The sequence below is a fragment of the Scyliorhinus torazame genome, chromosome 29 (assembly GCF_047496885.1).
Source record: "Scyliorhinus torazame isolate Kashiwa2021f chromosome 29, sScyTor2.1, whole genome shotgun sequence".
NCBI lineage: Eukaryota > Metazoa > Chordata > Chondrichthyes > Carcharhiniformes > Scyliorhinidae > Scyliorhinus > Scyliorhinus torazame.
The window spans coordinates 34,111,493-34,133,532 of NC_092735.1; the positions used below are offsets into that span (position 1 = coordinate 34,111,493).

General features: G+C 57.8%; 1 protein-coding gene across 2 annotated transcripts in view; it reads right to left on the reverse strand.

The window, feature by feature from the left end:
- LOC140404031 (voltage-gated potassium channel KCNC1-like) overlaps positions 1-21,158 on the reverse strand; it is a 155,447-nt gene extending 134,289 nt beyond the window's left edge. For both annotated transcript variants that reach the window (XM_072492377.1, XM_072492376.1), the window contains exon 1: positions 20,533-21,158. In XM_072492377.1, the coding sequence (XP_072348478.1) occupies positions 20,533-21,132 (600 nt within the window). In that variant the 5' untranslated portion in view covers positions 21,133-21,158. The remainder of the gene's footprint in view (positions 1-20,532) is intronic.
- Between the last annotated feature and the right edge of the window lie 882 nt (positions 21,159-22,040).

Consider the following 22,040-nt stretch of genomic DNA (forward strand, 5'->3'; position numbering starts at 1 on the left):
CCCTGGCACTGTGAAGCCACCGTGCTATCCACTTGTGCTACCGTGCTGCCCCTAGATCGGGGGTAGTTCAGGGTTGTAATTCTCCCGTCGCCGGCAGCGCAGCCCCAGTTTCCCGGTGGCACGGGGTGTCTTCAATGGGAAATCCCATTTCCCAGAGAACGTTCATTAGGCTGATTCCAGGGAGGAAGGGGTGGGTGGGCTTATGTGCAATGATTGAGCAGGTAGCCCTCGACCCATTGCAGTTCAGAAGAGTGAGAGGTGAACTAAATTATGGCCCAGCCAGAATGAATTCTTAAACATGATTGTAACCCCCACAGGTACATGTCCAAACACATACACCAACATTCTTCATAAGGATACAAATCTAAAATACACCCTGGGAATATTTCCTATAATAGCCATTATGTCAGTTTGCAGTATGATACCTTATCATATACACATGGGCCGCTATTCCTTAGAACATGCACGGGGACTGCAATAATCATCAATATACACAGAGACTTACATTTCGTACAATGTACAGAGTGATTTTCTCATAATATACAGACCAGTTATTATTCTCTAGAACGTATACTTAGCTGTAATTCTTTTTAGACCCAAGGTTATTCACAAAGGTCCCGCCTTCTCAACCTTGCCCCTCACCTGAGTTGTGGATGACCCACAGGGACCCACAGGTTAAACCCCCACCCAACATCGCTCCCCTCAAAGGGGAAAGCAGCCTATAGTCAACTGTGACTATGGCGACTTTATCTTATAATGTCTGCTTCTTATTGTAGGTGCTATAGTGTCCTGTGACATACGCTTTGGCTGGTATCCCTTAATTGTTTTATTTTATTTGTTTCAATTTGTTCAGGGGATGTGGGCATTGCTGGGCCAGCATTTAATGCCCATCCTTGAGGGAATTTAAGAATCAACCACGTTGCTGTGGGTCTGGAGTCACGTGTAGGCCAGACCGGGTAGGAACGGCAGATTTCCTTCCCTAAAGGACATTAGTGAACCAGATGGGTTTTTACAACAATCGTTTCAGTTTTTGACCTTTAATTCCAGGTTTCTATTAAATTCAGATTTCACCATCTGCTGTGTCGGGATTTGAACAGGTTCACAGAGTATCGTCCCGGGTCTCGGAATTACAAACCAGTGACAATACCTCTACCCCACTGCCTCCCCGGTCCGGCACAGGGCTGCTTTTTGTTTTTCAGGAGTAAGAGCTAGAATAGGCCATTCTACCCGTCGAGAATTCTCTACTATTCAGTAAGATCTTGGCTGATCGGGGCTCAACTCCACTCTCCCCGCCCTATTCCCATAGCCTTCGATTCCCTTCGAATCTGAATATACTCAATGACTGACCACCCACAGCCCTCTGGGGCAGTGAATTCCGAGTGGGGAGATTTCTCCCTCATGCGAGCCCACATTCTGGACTCTCGAGCCAGGGGGAAGAAGCCTCTTAACGTCTACGCCAGAGGTGGCCAATCTCCAGCCTGGGGGTCGCTTGTGGCCCATCTGGGTTCTGAGTGGGGCTCACGCGAAATTTTGTTGACTGTTGCCCATGCGCAGGGTCGCCACATTCCATTTGTTTCTGTCCATTTCGCTTTTCTCCTACCACAGGTAAGGTGATGCGCACGTAAAGCTAGGGCGAGTGGAGTAAGGAATGTGCTGATTGCTCACAACATTGACTGAGAGCCGTGCGCTCCCTCTGTGTCCAAAGTGTGATGATTTATTTTGCTTTACCATTTGAAGTTGTTGACACTTCTATTAATATGTAAAGATTAAGAATGTTCCATAACCACCCTACGCCGCCGCAAAACCTGCGGGCGGAAGTGCGTTATCAGCAGGAAAAGCGAATCCTGACGATCGGAGATATCTGGCCCTGTAGCATTCTGAGGGGACTTGACAGTGTAGATCAGTGATGGGCAACCTCGGCGAGTGAGTGGGCCGCATGAGTGACCCTCCTTCATCTCAGTGGGCCGCAAGATTTAAATAGGGCTGGTTCGCTAACCATGACCCAACGGTAAGTTTCAATGCAGTGAGGTAGCACGGTGGCGCAGTGGTTAGCACTGCTGCCTCACGGCGCCGAGGTCCCAGGTTCAATCCCGGCTCTGGGTCACTGTCCGTGTGGAGGTTGCACATTCTCCCCATGTTTGTGTGGGTTTCGCCCCCACAACCCAAAGATGTGCAGATTAGGTGGATTGGCCACGCTAAATTGCCCCTTAATTGGAAAAAAATAATTGGATACTCTCAATTTATTTTTTTTTATTGAAATATTCACTGTATTTAATTTTTTTTTTAAGTACCCAATTATTTTTATTCCAATTATGGGACAATTTAGCGTGGCTAATCCACCTACCCTGCACATCTTTGGGTTGTGGGGGTGACACCCACGCAGATACGGGGAGAATGTGCAAACTCCACACGGGTAATGACCCGGGGCCGGGATCGAACCACTGTACCACCGTGCTGCCTCACTGCATTGAATCATAACCGTTGGGTCATAGTTAGCGAAGCAGCCCTATTTAAATCTTGCGGCCCACTGAGATGGAAGAGGGTCACTCATGCGACCCACTCACTCGCCGAGGTTGCCCATCACTGATCTACACTGTCAAGTCCCCTCAGAATGCTACAGGGCCAGATATCTCTGATCGTCGGAATTCACTTTTCCTGCTGATAACGCACTCCCCCCTCTGGTTTTGCGGTGGCGTGGGGTGGTTTTGATGGGGAATCCCATTGGCAAGCAGCGGGAAGATAGAATCCCACCACGAGCGAACGGCACGCCCCCACGTTGGGATCAACCGTGATTCTTCTAAATGCCAGGAAACACAGCCCTGTAATCTCATTTAATGTACACCAATAGGAGAGCTATTCTCCATCATTTACATAGGGGACTCTACTCTTCATGATATACACAGCGGTTATTTCCTTGTACACACCCAAGGGCTGCTGCACACATTCCCTTGTACACAGGAACGGGCAGGATTATTTCTAACACTGGCTGGGCACACCGCTGTGATTGCGGATCAGAAGGTCTTTGAGAGGTGTGATCATCAGAGAACGCACGCTGATCTCAGGGGCGAGACGACAGTGTTGCTGCAACACAGGGTCACAAGTCTAATAGCATTCTGTTCCCTGAATAACTTCCACCCCCACGCTATCAAGCTGAATAATTTATTTTTCGGTGGAGTTCTCCAGGCTGAGCTCAGTGAGGGAGGAGGCTGGGAGCGGAGGATGTTATAGATTCACATGGTCAGGGATGTTGTAGTTTTACAAGTTGCTGGATTTGCAGAGGAGGGAGAGAGAGAGAGAAAGAGGGAGAGAGAGAGAGATGGAGAGAGTGAGAGAGAGACTCCAAGAGAGAGAAAGAGATGGAGAGAGAGAAAGAGAGAGAGGTGGAGAGAGAGAGAGAAAGAGATGGAGAGAGAGATGAAGGGAGTGAGAGAGAGAGAGAGAGATGGAGATGAAGAGAGTGAGATGGAGAGAGTGAGAGAGAGATGGAGAGAGAAAGAGATGGAGAGAGAGAAAGAGAGAGAGGTGGAGAGAGAGAGATAGAGAGAGACAGAGATGGAGAGAGAGATGGAGAGAGTGAGAGAGAGATGGAGAGAGAGAGAAAGAGATGGAGAGAGAGAAAGAGAGAGAGGTGGAGAGAGAGAGATAGAGAGCGAGACAAAGAGATGGGGGGAGTGAGAGAGAGAGAGAGAGAGAGAGAGATGGAGATGAAGAGAGTGAGATGGAGCGAGAGATGGAGGGAGAGAGAGAGAGACTTCAAGAGAGAGATGGAGGGAGAGAGAGATGGAGAGAGGGAGATGGAGAGAGAGAGAGATGGAGAGAGGTGGAGAGAGAGAGAGATGGAGAGAAAGAGAGAGATGGAGAGGGAGAGACGGATAAAGAGAGAGATGGAGAGAGTGAGAGAGAGATGGAGAGAGAGAGAGACAGAGAGAGAGAAAGAGGCGGAGAGAAAAAGATGGAGAGAGATGGAGAGAAAGAGGTGGAGAGTGAGAGAGAGATGGAGTGAGAGAGAGAGAGATGGAGAGAGAGAGAGAGAGAGATATTCTGTACTGGATTCCCAGCGGACAGAAAAGGCGCCCAACTGCATTGAGGACAGAATCTGTCTGGGCGAGAGGGAGTGTGAAATAAACAAAGAAACAAAGGAAATTACAGCACTGGAACAGGCCCTTCGGCCCAACCAGCCTGCGCCGATCCAGATTGTGAAGTAAGAGAGTTTCACTGAAGTAAGAATTGTATCTCCATAACACACATGACCTCAGGATATTACAAAGCACTTTAAAGCCAATTAATTAATGTATACAGCAAGATCCCACAGACCACAAAGTAATAATAACCAGGGCACTTTTTTTTAGGTGATGTTGGGCAGATGGATGAAAGTTGGCCATAACATTGGGGAGAAGTAGTCTATAACTGCGCTCCATTTCATTATTGGAGTTCGGTCCGAAAGTGACACTTTCTTTTAAGATGTTGGTGGTAGGGGGAACTACAACACAACCGCAGTAACCAGGCACACAAACCCCCAGCCCCCACCCACAAAGCACCCCCCCCACACACACACTCACTCCCAGCCCCCCACCCACACACAGCACCCCACCCACACACACTCACTCCCAGCCCCCCACCCACACACAGCAACCCCCCCCCCACACACACACTCACTCCCAGCCCTCCACCCACACACAGCAACCCCCCCCCCACACACACACACTCACTCCCAGCCCCCCACCCACACACAGCAACCCCCCCACACACTCACTCCAAGCCCCCCACCCACACACGGCAACCCCCCCACACACACACACTCACTCCCAGCCCCCCACCCACACACAGCAACCCCCCACACACACAAACCCCCAGCCCCCACCCACACAGCACCCCCCCACACACACTCCGAGCCCCCCACCCACACACAGCAACCCCCCCCACACACAAACCCCCAGCCCCCACCCACACAGCACCCCCCCACACACACTCCGAGCCCCCCACCCACACACAGCAACCCCCCCACACACACAAACCCCCAGCCCCCACCCACACAGCACCCCCCCACACACACACTCACTCCGAGCCCCCCACCCACACACAGCAACCCCCCCACACACACAAACCTCCAGCCCCCACCCACACAGCAACCCCCCCCCACACACTCACTCCCAGCACCCCCCACACACTCACTCCCAGCCCCCCACACACACTCACTCCCAGCCCCCACCGACACACTCACTCCCAGCCCCCCCCACACACAGCCCCACACACACAAACAGCCCTACCCCCCACACACACAGCCCCCTACACAAACAGCCCCACACACACGCAGCGCCCCCACACATACACACAAACAGCCCCACACACACACAGCCCCCCCACACATGCACACACACACACAGCCCCCCCACACATGCACACACACAGCCCCCCCCCACACACAGCCCCCCCACACACATACACACACACACAGCCCCCCACACACACACAGCCCCACCCCTACACACACAGCCCCCCACACACACACAGCCCCCCCACACACACACAGCCCCCCCACACACACACAGCCCCCCCCACACACACACAGCCCCCCCACACACACAGCCCCCCCACACATGCACACACACAGCCCCCCCAAACACAGCCCCCCCACACACATACACACACACAGCCCCCCCCACACACACACAGTCCCCCCCCCCACACACACACAGCCCGTTCCCACACACAGAGCCCCCCCACACACACAGCCCCCCACACACAAACAGCCCCACCCCTACACACATAGCCCCCCCCACACACAGACAGCCCCACCCCTACACACAGCCCCACCCCTACACACAGCCCCACCCCTACACACACAGCCCCCCCACACACACAGCCCCCCCCACACACACAGCCCCCCCCACACATACACACAAACAGCCCCACCCTCACACACACACAGCCCCCCCACATACACAGCCCCACCCACACACACACAGCCCCCCCCGCATACACAGCCCCCCCGCATACACAGCCCCCCACACATACACACAAACAGCCCCACCCTCACACACACAGCCCCCCTACACAAACAGCCCTACCCCCACACACAGCCCCCCAACAGAGCCCCACACACACACACAGCCCTCCCACCTCCCACACACACAGCACCCCCCACACACAGCCCCCCCACACATACACACAAACAGCCCCACCCCCACACACACACAGCCCCGCCACACATGCACACACACAGCCCCCACACACACATACACACACACAGCCCCCCACCCCCCCCACACACACACACACACAGCGCCCCCACACACACAGCCCCACCCCTACACACACAGCCCCCCCCACCCTACACATAGTCCCCCTCCCACACACACATTGACCTATTCTTTCTGAGCTAGACGGTGAATGGATCGAGGTCCGCTCGAGTCACCGGAGTCTGCAACCTGAGCTAACACTCCAGCGCCCAGGGAGTGCTGCACTACCAGAGGTGCTGTCCATCAGGGTGAAACATTCAACTGAATCCTCCCCTCAGCCCCCCCCCCCAAAATCTGCTGGGGTCGGGTAGAGAGGGAAGACTTTGCTGCAGTTCTTCCTCAGAAGAAGAGCAGAGGGGAGTCATCCCCTATTGTCGCAGCCAATGTTAGTGGAGGGGGGGGGGGCTGCCTTTCCCAAGCTCTCGGAGTCTCTCTTGTTTCTTTCTAACGGCACAGTCAATGAGAGTAACACCAACGTACCCCAATCAAAATAATAATATGACAGGTCCGGCCCACAGTCAATCAGGATTTTAATTTGAGGTGGGGGGGAATATGCTCAGACTATCGGGATTAAACCTCGGAGAGAATGGCTGAGGCTGAATGAGTGAGGCTATCTTCACTAATACACACTGCACGCCAATGGGATCCTGGACACTTGTCAGAGACAGTAAGTGGCAAATTCCTTCACCGTGATTACCCCTCTGCCCTGGTCCCCCCCATACCACAGTGCGAGCCCACTCGCCCTGGTCCCCCCATACCCCAGCGCTAGCCCACTCTGCCCTCGTCCCCCCATACCACAGTACTAGCCCACTCTGCCCTAGTCCCATATACCACAGTGCTAGCCCATTCTGCCCTGGTCCCCCCATACCACAGTGCTAGCCCATTCTGCCCTGGTCCCCCCATACCACAGTGCGAGCCCACTCGCCCTGGTCCCCCCATACCCCAGCGCTAGCCCACGCTGCCCTCGTCCCCCCATACCACAGTGCGAGCCCACTCGCCCTGGTCCCCCCATACCACAGTGCTGGCCCACTCTGCCCTAGTCCCCCATACCACAGTGCTAGCCCACTCTGCCCTGGTCCCCTCATACCACAGTGCTAGCCCATTCTGCTCTAGTCCCCCATACCACAGTGCTAGCCCACTCTGCCCTGGTTCCCCCCATACCACAGTGCGAGCCCACTCTGCCCTAGTCCCCCATACCACAGTGCGAGCCCACTCTGCCCTGGTTCCCCCCATGCGACAGTGCTAGCCCACTCTGCCCTGGTCCCCCCATACCACAGTACTAGCCCACTCTGCCCTAGTCCCCCCATACAACAGTGCTGGCCCACTCTGCCCTGGTCCCCTCATACCACAGTGCAAGCCCACTCTGCCCTGGTCCCCTCATACCACAGTGCTAGCCCACTCGCCCTGGTCCCCCCATACCACAGTGCGAGCCCACTCTGCCCTGGTCCCCTCATACCACAGTGCAAGCCCACTCTGCCCTGGTCCCCTCATACCACAGTGCTAGCCCACTCGCCCTGGTCCCCCCATACCACAGTGCGAGCCCACTCTGCCCTGGTCCCCCCATACCACAGTGCGAGCCCACTCTGCCCTGGTCCCCCCATACCACAGTGCGAGCCCACTCTGCCCTGGTCCCCTTCCCACAGTACTAGCCCACTCTGCCCTAGTCCCCCCATACAACAGTGCTAGCCCACTCTGCCCTGGTCCCCCCATACCACAGTACTAGCCAACTCTGTCCTGGTCCCCCCTTACCACAGTGCTAGCCCACTCTGCCATTGTCCCCCATACAACAGTGCGATGCCACACTGCCCTGGACCCCCCCCATACCACAGTGCTAGCCCACTCTGCCCTAGTCCCCCATACCACAGTGCTAGCCCACACTGCCCTGGTCCCCCATACCACAGTTGAGCCCACTCTGCCCTGATTCCCCCATACCACAGTACTAGCCCACTCTGCCCTCGTCCCCCCATACCACAGTGCTAGCCCACTCTGCCCTGGACCCCCATACCACAGTGCTAGCCCACTCTGCCCTGGACCCCCGCATACCACAGTGCTAGCCCACTCTGCCCTGGACCCCCATACCACAGTGCTAGCCCACTCTGCCCTACTCCCCCATACCACAGTGCTGGCCCACTCTGCCCTACTCCCCCATACCACAGTGCTAGCCCACTCTGCCCTACTCCCCCATACCACAGCGCTAGCCCATTCTGCCCTAGTCTCCCATACCACAGTGCTAGCCCACTCTGCCCTGGACCCCCATACCACAGTGCTGGCCCACTCTGCCCTGGACCCCCATACCACAGTGCATGCCCACTCTGCCCTGGACCCCCATACCACAGTGCTGGCCCACTCTGCCCTGGACCCCCATACCACAGTGCATGCCCACTCTGCCCTGGACCCCCATACCACAGTGCTAGCCCACTCTGCCCTGGACCCCCATACCACAGTGCTGGCCCACTCTGCCCTGGACCCCCATACCACAGTGCTGGCCCACTCTGCCCTACTCCCCCATACCACAGCGCTAGCCCACTCTGCCCTGGACCCCCATACCACAGTGCTAGCCCACTCTGCCCTGGTCCCCCCATACCACAGCGCTAGCCCATTCTGCCCTAGTCTCCCATACCACAGTGCTACCCACTCTGCCCTGGTCCCCCGCATACCACAGTGCTAGCCCACTCTACCCTGGTCCCCCCATATCACAGTGCGAGCCCACTCTGCCCTGGTCCCCCCCATACCACAGTGCTAGCCCACTCTGCCCTGGTCCCCCCCATACCACAGTGCTAGCCCACTCTGCCCTAGTCCCCCCTTACCACAGTGCGAGCCCACTCTGCCCTGGTCCCCCCATACCACAGTGCGAGCCCACTCTGCCCTAGTCCCCCATACCACAGTGCTAGCCCACTCTGGCCTGGTCCCCCCATACCACAGTGCGAGCCCACTCTGCCCTAGACCCCCATAACACAGTGCTAGCCCACTCTGCCCTTGTCCCCCATACCACAGTGCTAGCCCACACTGCCCTGGTCCCCCCATACCACAGTGCGAGCCCACTCTGCCCTAGTCCCCCATACCACAGTGCGAGCCCACTCTGCCCTGGTTCCCCCCATACCACAGTGCTGGCCCACTCTGCCCTGGTCCCCCATACCACAGTGAGAGCCCACTCTGCCCTGGTCCCCCATACCACAGTGCTAGCCCACTCTGCCCTGGTCCCCCCATACCACAGTGCTGGCCCACTCTGCCCTAGTCCCAAATACCACAGTGCGAGCCCACTCTGCCCTGGTCCCCCATACCACAGTACTGGCCCACTCTGCCCTGGTCCCCCTATACCACAGTGCTAGCCCATTCTGCTCTAGTCCCCCGTACCACAGTGCTGGCCCACTCTGCCCTTGTCCCCCATACAACAGTGCGATGCCACACTGCCCTGGACCCCCCCCCATACCACAGTGCTAGCCCACTCTGCCCTAGTCCCCCATACCACAGTGCTAGCCCACACTGCCCTGGTCCCCCCATACCACAGTTGAGCCCACTCTGCCCTAATTCCCCCCATACCACAGTACTAGCCCACTCTGCCCTCGTCCCCCCATACCACAGTGCTAGCCCACTCTGCCCTGGACCCCCGCATACCACAGTGCTAGCCCACTCTGCTCTGGACCCCCGCATACCACAGCGCTAGCCCATTCTGCCCTAGTCTCCCATACCACAGTGCTGGCCCACTCTGCCCTGGACCCCCATACCACAGTGCTAGCCCACTCTGCCCTCGACCCCCATACCACAGTGCTAGCCCACTCTGCCCTGGTCCCCCCATACCACAGCGCTAGCCCATTCTGCCCTAGTCTCCCATACCACAGTGCTAGCCCACTCTGCCCTGGTCCCCCGCATACCACAGTGCTAGCCCACTCTACCCTGGTCCCCCCATATCACAGTGCGAGCCCACTCTGCCCTGGACCCCCATACCACAGTGCTGGCCCACTCTGCCCTGGTCCCCCCATACCACAGTGCTGGCCCACTCTGCCCTGGTCCCCCCATACCACAGTGCTGGCCCACTCTGCCCTGGTCCCTCCATACCACAGTGCTAGCCCACTCTGCCCTGGTCCCCCCATACCACAGCGCTAGCCCATTCTGCCCTAGTCTCCCATACCACAGTGCTAGCCCACTCTGCCCTGGTCCCCCGCATACCACAGTGCTAGCCCACTCTACCCTGGTCCCCCCATATCACAGTGCGAGCCCACTCTGCCCTGGTCCCCCCCATACCACGGTGCTAGCCCACTCTGCCCTGGTCCCCCCATACCACAGTGCGAGCCCACTCTGCCCTGGTCCCCCCATACCACAGTGCGAGCCCACTCTGCCCTAGTCCCCCATACCACAGTGCTAGCCCACTCTGCCCTGGTCCCCCCATACCACAGTGCGAGCCCACTCTGCCCTAGACCCCCATAACACAGTGCTATCCCACTCTGCCCTGGTCCCCCCATACCACAGTGCGAGCCCACTCTGCCCTGGTCCCCCCATACCACAGTGCTGGCCCACTCTGCCCTGGTCCCCCCATACCACAGTGCTGGCCCACTCTGCCCTGGTCCCCCATACCACAGTGCTAGCCCACTCTACCCTGGTCCCCCCATACCACAGTGCGAGCCACTCTGCCCTGGTCCCCCCATACCACAGTGCTGGCCCACTCTGCCCTGGTCCCCCCATACCACAGTGCTGGCCCACTCTGCCCTGGTCCCCCCATACCACAGTGCTGGCCCACTCTGCCCTGGTCCCCCATACCACAGTGCGAGCCCACTCTGCCCTTGTCCCCCCATACCACAGTGCTAGCCCACCCTACCCTAGTCCCCCATACCACAGTGCTAGCCCACACTGCCCTGGTCCCCCCATACCACAGTGCTTGTCCACTCTGCCCTAGTCCCCCCTTACCACAGTGCGAGCCCACTCTGCCCTTGTCCCCCCATACCACAGTGCTAGCCCACCCTGCCCTAGTCCCCCATACCACAGTGCTAGCCCACACTGCCCTGGTCCCCCCATACCACAGTGCGAGCCCACTCTGCCCTAGTCCCCCATACCACAGTGCGAGCCCACTCTGCCCTGGTTCCCCCCATACCACAGTGCTGGCCCACTCTGCCCTGGTCCCCCATACCACAGTGAGAGCCCACTCTGCCCTGGTCCCCCCATACCACAGTGCTAGCCCACTCTGCCCTGGTCCCCCCATACCACAGTGCTGGCCCACTCTGCCCTAGTCCCAAATACCACAGTGCGAGCCCACTCTGCCCTGGTCCCCCATACCACAGTACTGGCCCACTCTGCCCTGCTCCCCCTATACCACAGTGCTAGCCCATTCTGCTCTAGTCCCCCGTACCACAGTGCTGGCCCACTCTGCCCTAGTCCCCCATACCACAGTGCGAGCCACTCTGCCCTGGACCCCCATACCACAGTGCGAGCCCACTCTGCCCTAGTCCCCCCATACCACAGTGCTAGCCCACTCTGCCCTAGTCCCCCATACCACAGTGCTAGCCCACTCTGCCCTGGTCCCCCATACCACAGTCCTAGCCCACTCTGCCCTAGTCCCCCATACCACAGTGCTAGCCAACTCGCCCTGGACCCCCATACCACAGTGCTAGCCCACACTGCCCTGGTCCCCCCATACCACAGTGCTAGCCCACACTGCCCTGGTCCCCCCATACCACAGTGCTAGCCCACACTGCCCTGGTCCCCCCATACCACAGTGCATGCCACTCTGCCCTGGACCCCCATACCACAGTACTAGCCCACTCTGCCCTGGTCCCCCCATACCACAGTGCTGGCCCACTCTGCCCTGGTCCCTCCATACCACAGTGCTAGCCCACTCTGCCCTGGTCCCCCCATACCACAGCGCTAGCCCATTCTGCCCTAGTCTCCCATACCACAGTGCTAGCCCACTCTGCCCTGGTCCCCCGCATACCACAGTGCTAGCCCACTCTACCCTGGTCCCCCCATATCACAGTGCGAGCCCAATCTGCCCTGGTCCCCCCCATACCACGGTGCTAGCCCACTCTGCCCTGGTCCCCCCATACCACAGTGCGAGCCGACTCTGCCCTGGTCCCCCCATACCACAGTGCGAGCCCACTCTGCCCTAGTCCCCCATACCACAGTGCTAGCCCACTCTGCCCTGGTCCCCCCATACCACAGTGCGAGCCCACTCTGCCCTAGACCCCCATAACACAGTGCTAGCCCACTCTGCCCTGGTCCCCCCATACCACAGTGCGAGCCCACTCTGCCCTGGTCCCCCCATACCACAGTGCTGGCCCACTCTGCCCTGGTCCCCCCATACCACAGTGCTGGCCCACTCTGCCCTGGTCCCCCATACCACAGTGCTAGCCCACTCTACCCTGGTCCCCCCATACCACAGTGCGAGCCACTCTGCCCTGGTCCCCCCATACCACAGTGCTGGCCCACTCTGCCCTGGTCCCCCCATACCACAGTGCTGGCCCACTCTGCCCTGGTCCCCCATACCACAGTGCGAGCCAACTCTGCCCTTGTCCCCCCATACCACAGTGCTAGCCCACCCTACCCTAGTCCCCCATACCACAGTGCTAGCCCACACTGCCCTGGTCCCCCCATACCACAGTGCTTGTCCACTCTGCCCTAGTCCCCCCTTACCACAGTGCGAGCCCACTCTGCCCTGGTCCCCCCATACCACAGTGCGAGCCCACTCTGCCCTTGTCCCCCCATACCACAGTGCTAGCCCACCCTGCCCTAGTCCCCCATACCACAGTGCTAGCCCACACTGCCCTGGTCCCCCCATACCACAGTGCGAGCCCACTCTGCCCTAGTCCCCCATACCACAGTGCGAGCCCACTCTGCCCTGGTTCCCCCCATACCACAGTGCTGGCCCACTCTGCCCTGGTCCCCCATACCACAGTGAGAGCCCACTCTGCCCTGGTCCCCCCATACCACAGTGCTAGCCCACTCTGCCCTGGTCCCCCCATACCACAGTGCTGGCCCACTCTGCCCTAGTCCCAAATACCACAGTGCGAGCCACTCTGCCCTGGACCCCCATACCACAGTGCGAGCCCACTCTGCCCTAGTCCCCCCATACCACAGTGCTAGCCCACTCTGCCCTAGTCCCCCATACCACAGTGCTAGCCCACTCTGCCCTGGTCCCCCATACCACAGTGCTAGCCCACTCTGCCCTAGTCCTCCATACCACAGTGCTAGCCAACTCGCCCTGGACCCCCATACCACAGTGCTAGCCCACACTGCCCTGGTCCCCCCATACCACAGTGCTAGCCCACACTGCCCTGGTCCCCCCATACCACAGTGCATGCCACTCTGCCCTGGACCCCCATACCACAGTACTAGCCCACTCTGCCCTGGTCCCCCCATACCACAGTGCTGGCCCACTCTGCCCTGGTCCCTCCATACCACAGTGCTGGCCCACTCTGCCCTGGTCCCTCCATACCACAGTGCTAGCCCACTCTGCCCTGGTCCCCCCATACCACAGCGCTAGCCCATTCTGCCCTAGTCTCCCATACCACAGTGCTAGCCCACTCTGCCCTGGTCCCCCGCATACCACAGTGCTAGCCCACTCTACCCTGGTCCCCCCATATCACAGTGCGAGCCCACTCTGCCCTGGTCCCCCCCATACCACGGTGCTAGCCCACTCTGCCCTGGTCCCCCCATACCACAGTGCGAGCCCACTCTGCCCTGGTCCCCCCATACCACAGTGCGAGCCCACTCTGCCCTCGTCCCCCATACCACAGTGCTAGCCCACTCTGCCCTGGTCCCCCCATACCACAGTGCGAGCCCACTCTGCCCTAGACCCCCATAACACAGTGCTAGCCCACTCTGCCCTGGTCCCCCCATACCACAGTGCGAGCCCACTCTGCCCTGGTCCCCCCATACCACAGTGCTGGCCCACTCTGCCCTGGTCCCCCCATACCACAGTGCTGGCCCACTCTGCCCTGGTCCCCCATACCACAGTGCTAGCCCACTCTACCCTGGTCCCCCCATACCACAGTGCGAGCCACTCTGCCCTGGTCCCCCCATACCACAGTGCTGGCCCACTCTGCCCTGGTCCCCCCATACCACAGTGCTGGCCCACTCTGCCCTGGTGCCCCATACCACAGTGCGAGCCCACTCTGCCCTTGTCCCCCCATACCACAGTGCTAGCCCACCCTACCCTAGTCCCCCATACCACAGTGCTAGCCCACACTGCCCTGGTCCCCCCATACCACAGTGCTTGTCCACTCTGCCCTAGTCCCCCCTTACCACAGTGCGAGCCCACTCTGCCCTGGTCCCCCCATACCACAGTGCGAGCCCACTCTGCCCTTGTCCCCCCATACCACAGTGCTAGCCCACCCTGCCCTAGTCCCCCATACCACAGTGCTAGCCCACACTGCCCTGGTCCCCCCATACCACAGTGCGAGCCCACTCTGCCCTAGTCCCCCATACCACAGTGCGAGCCCACTCTGCCCTGGTTCCCCCCATACCACAGTGCTGGCCCACTCTGCCCTGGTCCCCCATACCACAGTGAGAGCCCACTCTGCCCTGGTCCCCCCCATACCACAGTGCTAGCCCACTCTGCCCTGGTCCCCCCATACCACAGTGCTGGCCCACTCTGCCCTCGTCCCAAATACCACAGTGCGAGCCCACTCTGCCCTGGTCCCCCATACCACAGTACTGGCCCACTCTGCCCTGCTCCCCCTATACCACAGTGCTAGCCCATTCTGCTCTAGTCCCCCGTACCACAGTGCTGGCCCACTCTGCCCTAGTCCCCCATACCACAGTGCGAGCCACTCTGCCCTGGACCCCCATACCACAGTGCGAGCCCACTCTGCCCTAGTCCCCCCATACCACAGTGCTAGCCCACTCTGCCCTAGTCCCCCATACCACAGTGCTAGCCCACTCTGCCCTGGTCCCCCATACCACAGTGCTAGCCCACTCTGCCCTAGTCCCCCCATACCACAGTGCTAGCCCACTCTGCCCTCGTCCCCCCATACCACAGTGCATGCCCACTCTGCCCTGGACCCCCGCATACCACAGTGCTAGCCCACTCTGCCCTGGACCCCCGCATACCACAGTGCTAGCCCACTCTGCCCTGGACCCCCATACCACGGTGCTAGCCCACTCGGCCCTGGACCCCCATACCACAGTGCGAGCCCACTCTGCCCTAGTCCCCCATACCACAGTGCTAGCCCACTCTGCCTTAGTCCCCCATACCACAGTGCTAGCCCACTCTGCCCTAGTCCCCCATACCACAGTGCGAGCCCACTCTGCCCTAGTCCCCCCATACCACAGTGCGAGCCCACTCGCCCTGGTCCCCCGCATACCACAGTGCTAGCCCACTCTGCCCTGGTGCCCCCATACCACAGTGCTAGCCCACTCTACCCTGGTCCCCCGCATACCACAGTGCGTGCCCACTCTGCCCTGGTCCCCCCATACCACAGTGCTAGCCCACTCTGCCCTGGTCCCCCCATACCACAGTGCTGGCCCACTCTGCCCTGGTCCCCCCATACCACAGTGCATGCCACTCTGCCCTGGACCCCCATACCACAGTACTAGCCCACTCTGCCCTGGTCCCCCCATACCACAGTGCGAGCCCACTCTGCCCTGGTCCCCCATACCACAGTGCTAGCCCACTCTGCCCTGGTCCCCCCATACCACAGTGCGAGCCCACTCGCCCTGGTCCCCCATACCACAGTGCGAGCCCATTCTGCCCTGGTCCCCCCATACCACAGTACTAGCCCACTCTGCCCTCGTCCCCCCATACCACAGTACTGGCCCACTCTGCCCTGGTCCCCCGCATACCACAGTGCGTGCCCACTCTGCCCTGGTCCCCCCATACCACAGTGCGAGCCCACTCTGCCCTGGTCCCCATACCACAGTGCGAGCCCACTCTGCCCTGGTCCCCCTATACCACAGTGCTAGTCCACTCTGCCCTGGTCCCCCCATACCACAGTGCGAGCCCTCTATGCCCTGGTCCCCCTATACCACAGTGCTAGCCCACTCTGCCCTGGACCCCCCATACCACAGTGCTTGCCCACTCTGCCCTGGTCCCCATACCACAGTGCGAGCCCACTCTGCCCTGGTCCCCCTATACCACAGTGCTGGCCCACTCTGCCCTGGTCCCCCTATACCACAGTGCTAGCCCACCCTGCCCTGGTCCCCCCATACCACAGTGCGAGCCCACTCTGCCCCGGTCCCCCCATACCACAGTGCTGGCCCACTCTGCCCTGGTCCCCCCATACCACAGTGCTAGCCCACTCTGCCCTGGTCCCCCCATACCACAGTGCTAGCCCACTCGCCCTGGTCCCCCCATACCACAGTGCTGGCCCACTCTGCCCTGGTCCCCCCATACCACAGTGCGAGCCCACTCTGCCCCGGTCCCCCCATACCACAGTACTAGCCCACTCTGCCCTGGCCCCCCCATACCACAGTGCGAGCCCACTCTGCCCTGGTCTCCCCATACCACAGTGCTGGCCCACTCTGCCCTGGTCCCCCCATACCACAGTGCGAGCCCACTCTGCCCCGGTCCCCCCATACCACAGTGCTGGCCCACTCTGCCCTGGTCCCCCCATACCACAGTGCGAGCCCACTCGCCCTGGTCCCCCCATACCACAGTGCTGGCCCACTCTGCCCTGGTCCCCCCATACCACAGTGCGAGCCCACTCTGCCCCGGTCCCCCCATACCACAGTGCTGGCCCACTCTGCCCTGGTCCCCCCATACCACAGTGCTAGCCCACTCTGCCCTGGTCCCCCCATACCACAGTGCTAGCCCACTCTGCCCTGGTTCCCCCCATACCACAGTGCGAGCCCACTCTGCCCCGGTCCCCCATACCACAGTACTAGCCCACTCTGCCCTGGTCCCCCCATACCACAGTGCGAGCCCACTCTGCCCTGGTCCCCCCATACCACAGTGCTGGCCCACTCTGCCCTACTCCCCCATACCACAGTGCGAGCCCACTCTGCCCCGGTCCCCCATACCACAGTACTAGCCCACTCTGCCCTGGTCCCCCCATACCACAGTGCGAGCCCACTCTGCCCTGGTCCCCCCATACCACAGTGCTAGCCCACTCTGTGAACAAGTATAATCAGAGTGGACAGAATCAGGCCATTGCTGAGTGCCAGTGCCGGTGACCCCTGGCAGCCTTATCCTTACCATCCCCCCCCTCATCTCACCCATTGAAATAATTCTCTCCTTTCTCCCTGGCTGCTGTTGTCCACCCTGTAAATGCATCGATGTTATTTGTCTCCATTCACTCCCTGCGGGAGTGCGTTCCAGGTCCTCGCCACTCTCTGGAGCACAAGATCCCCCGGAGTCGATACCCCTGTTGGACAGAGCGGTGACTAACACAGATTGACCACCCCGGGGTCTCTCTGACCAGCTTCGCCAGCAGCAGAAAGGTTTTTGTCTCTGTGCCCAGACGTCCTGGATTCTAACGCAGCTCCAATGGGTCGCCCTTGTCCTCTCTGCTGAAGGACGGTGGCCCCCAGGTCTCTGGCATTTTCATTCGGTGGGAAAATGGATTTACCCCCCCCCCACTACATGCCAATCTGTAAGTGGAGGCAGGTAACCTGTCTGTGGGGATGGCAATGGGATTGGAAAGGTGAGCGAGTGAGTTAATGAGTGAGTTAGTGTGTGAGTGAGTGGGTGAGTGAGCGGATTAATCAGTGAGTGAGTGAGTTAATGAGTGAGTGAGTGAGTGAAAGAGTGAGTGTTGATCAGTGAGTGTGAGTTGATGAGTGAGTGAGTTAATGAGTGAGTGAGTGTGAGTGAGTGTGCGTTAATGAGTGAGTTAATGTGTGAGGGGTTAATGAGTGAATGGGTTAATGAGTGAGTGAGTTAATGTGCGAGTGAGTGACTGACTGAGTTAATCAGTGAGTGGGTTAATGAGTGAGTGAGTGAGCGAGTTAATCAGTGAGTTAGTGGGTTAATGAGTGAGTGGGTTACTAAGTGATTGAGTAAGTGAATGAGTGAGTGAGTTAATGTGAGTGACTGACTGAGTTAATCAGTGAGTGAGTGGGTTAATGAGTGAGTGGGTTAATAAGTGAGTGAGTGAGTGAGTGAGTGAATGTGAGTGACTGACTGAGTTAATCAGTGAGCGAGTGGGTTAATGAGTGAGTGGGTTAATAAGTGAGTGAGTGAGTTAATGGGAGTGACTGACTGAGTTAATCAGTGAGTGAGTGAGTGGGTTAATGAGTGAGTGGGTTAATGAGTGAGTGAGTGATGGGTTAATGGGTGAGTGATGGGTTAATGGGTGAGTGGGTTAATGAGTGAGTGAGTGATGGGTTAATGGGTGAGTGATGGGTTAATGGGTGAGTGGGTTAATGAGTGAGTGAGTGAGTGGGTTAATGAGTGAGTGAGTGGGTGAGTAGGTTAATCAGTGAGTGAGTTAATGTGAGTGACTGATTGAGTTAATCAGTAAGTGAGTGAGTGAGTGAAGGAGTGAGTGGGTTAATGAGTGTGTAGGTGAATGAGTGAGTGAGAAGGGGCAGCATGACGGCGCAGTGGTTAGCACTGCTGCCTCACAGCGCTGAGGTCCCAGGTTCGATCCCGGCTCTGGGTCACTGGCCGTGTGGAGTTTGCACATTCTCCCCGTGTCTGTGTGGGTTTCGGCCCCACAACCCAAAGATGTGCAGGGTAGGTGGATTGAACAGGCTAACTTGCCCCTTAATTGGAAAAAATGAATTGGATACTCGAAAAAAAAATTTAAATGAGTGAGTGAGTGAATTGATGAGTGAGTTAATCAGTGAGTGAGTGGGTGTGTTAATGAGTGAGTGAGTGAGTGAGTTGGTGGGTTAATGAGTGAGTGAGTGGGTTAATGAGTGAATGAGTGAGTGGGTTAATCAGTGAGTGAGTGAGTCACTTAGTGAATGAGTGGGTTAGTGAGTGGGTGAGTTACTCAGTGAGTGAGTGCCTCAGTGAGTGAGTGCCTCAGTGAGTGAGTTACTCAGTGAGTGAGTGCCTCAGTGAGTGAGTGACTCAGTGAGTGAGTGACTCAGTGAGTGAGTGACTCAGTGAGTGAGTGAGTTATTCAGTGAGTGAGTTGCTCAGTGAGTGAGTTACTCAGTGAGTGAGTGAATGGGTTAATCAGTGAGTGAGTGAGTGACTCAGTGAGTGAGTGAGTGACTCAGTGAGTGAGTGAATGGGTTACTCAGTGAGTGAGTGAGTTAGTGAGTGAGTGAGTTACTCAGTGAGTGAGTGGGTTAATCAGTGAGTGAGTGAGTTATACAGTGAGTGAGTGGGTTAGTGAGTGAGTGAGTTACTCAGTGAGTGAGTGGGTTAATCAGTGAGTGGGTTAGTGAGTGAGTGAGTTACTCAGTGAGTGAGTGAGTTACTCAGTGAATGAGTGGATTAATCAGTGAGTGAGTGAGTTACTCAGTGAGTGAGTGAGTGAGTTACTCAGTGAGTGAGTGAGTTGCTCAGTGAGTGAGTGAGTTACTCAGTGAGTGAGTGAGTTGCTCAGTGAGTGAGTGAGTGGGTTAATCAGTGAGTGAGTGAGTGACTCAGTGAGTGAGTGAGATGCCCCCTGTCCTGGTGCGGGGGTTGGGGGTGGAGGGGGCTGCAGCTCCCCCTCTCTCTGCATTATGCTGTGAGGAGTGAGGGATCTGTCCCCTCTCCTCCAGCTCAGTTGGCGAAATCTGCTGGCGCTGTGATAATCCTGGGGCAGAAATGCTACCGCTGCTAAAATTCTTGCCGCAACCTCCCGCTCTGCAACGGCGCAGTCCTGCCCCCTGCCGGCCCGCGGCCGAATTGAAATGCGTCTTCTGCAACCCACCCCCCAAAAAAATCCAATCTACATCTGCAATTGCAGGGGTTGGCTTGCTCTACCTGGAGAGAGGCTTTATCCCGCTTACCTCAATTCCACCTTTCCCCATTCCAGATTTGCTGCTCTCCCCAATTTTACCTCCTCCTCTCCCTGCCCTCTCAGGTTTAATTCATTTTAACGCCTACAAACAATTCCTCGTCCTGCTTTTCATTCTGCCCAATTTTTAACCCGTTCCTTCCCTCCCCTTGTATCTTCACTCCTAATGGGGGACACCTCAGATACAATCTTCCCCAGTTAATGCCATTAATTTCTGGATCTGCAGAGCAAGTGGGTCTATTTTTCCCCCCTCTTTCTGGGTCTGACTTATTCCATCATTTTCCTCTTTTTTTCCTCTCTCACAGCTTCCTTCCCCTCCAATCCAGGACCCCGGGATAATACAGGACCCCAAAATAGAAGGGGGGGGGGGAACCGAAGATTATTCAGTATAAGTAAGAAAAGACAACAGGGAATTGAAACCCATTGTGAAATGACACACACACAAACACACACACACACGTTACCCTGGCAGCTTTGGAAGAGTAGGGGTCCTCGAAGAGAGCCCACAACTTGGGCTGGAGTTTTTTCCACCAGCCCAGCTTCCTGTTGGAGTCCTCCTGAAGACACAGCCTCTTGAGGTCACCGTCCTCCTCCGGCTCGGGCTCCGGGCTCTCGAAGCTGTCCAGCGCCTCCTCGGCGTCCCGGTGCTGCCGGTAGTTCATCCAGCAACATGCCTCCACGTCCGTCTCGTCGATGCCCCAGAAGGCCAACTCTTCCTCGAACAGGGGACCGCACACGTCGGCCGGGCAGTGCAGCTTGCCCGTCCTGTAGTAGTTCAGCACATAGGCGAAGACCGAGGGGTGCCTGTCGAAGAAGAACTCGTCCGTCTTGGGGTCGTAGTCAAAGTTGCTAAAGGCATCTGGCTCGGTGAGCCAGGAGAGTCTGGTCCCCGGTAAGGTCTTCAGGGTGCTCCTATAAGTCTCATGCCTGATGCCTCCAACATTGATGACAATCTTGTCGCTCTCCTCGTTCCTGCCCATATCTCCTTTCAAACATGACTTGGAAGGAGGTTTGCTTCCCGACTTTCTCCCACGGAAAGAGGACACGCAAACTGAACTTATCATATGGGATTTTTTTTTGCCTGGGTGTCAGTTTCCCTCCCCCACCCCCGCCCCCCCCCACCCACCCTTCCCAACCCCCAACCAAAGCACGAGTTCCCTCTTCGAATCGCAGATGCAGATGGAGTCAGGTGTCCCTTCTCATTGCCTTATTTATCCCTCCCTCCTCTCCACTTTCTCTCTCCCTCCCTCTTTTCCTCTCTCTCTCTCTTTCTCGCTCTGTGTGCTGAGAGATGAGACTTGGGTGTTGGGGAGAGAGAGATTGTGGATAGCGAGGATCTGCGTTGCAGCTAAGAGCTTGAAGTCAACTGTTTTTTTTTTTGGGGGGGGGGGAATGAGAGAGAGAGAGAGAGAAGGAGAGCGATTGACCAACACAAGAGGAGGTTGGATGCTTAAAGTGCTTTGTCCTTTTTGGTTGCTGTTCACGAAGCAAAAGTTTCCTGGACCTTCTTGCCTCTTCTATTTTTTCCTCCTGAAAACCTGCAGCCAACAAAAGGGGAAACAAAGGTGAACTTGATTTGATTTCGAGTGAGATCTTATTCCTTTATGACAAGAGTGGGTGAATGGCTCTCTGTATGTCCAAATCTGGATTGGTTGATTTATATTTACAATCTCTGCATGCACGGGCTGAACTAAAAAGTCACACATTGTGACAGATGGGGAGATGGCAAAGATCTCCAAAGCTTCAAGTCTCGAAACAATGTCAATTGCAATGTTGTCAGTAAATGTTGCCAGTGATAGGGGCTGGAGGGAGAGGGGATCTGGGGTGGAGGCGGGGGGGGGGGGGGGGGGGGGGGGGGGGGGGGGGGGGGGAGGAGGGGATCTCTCTCCTCACCCCTCACTGGAGAGATCAGTTGATTCGGTTTTTTTTCAATGTCGTGGCTTCTGATTTATTTATTTTGGGGGGGGGGAGG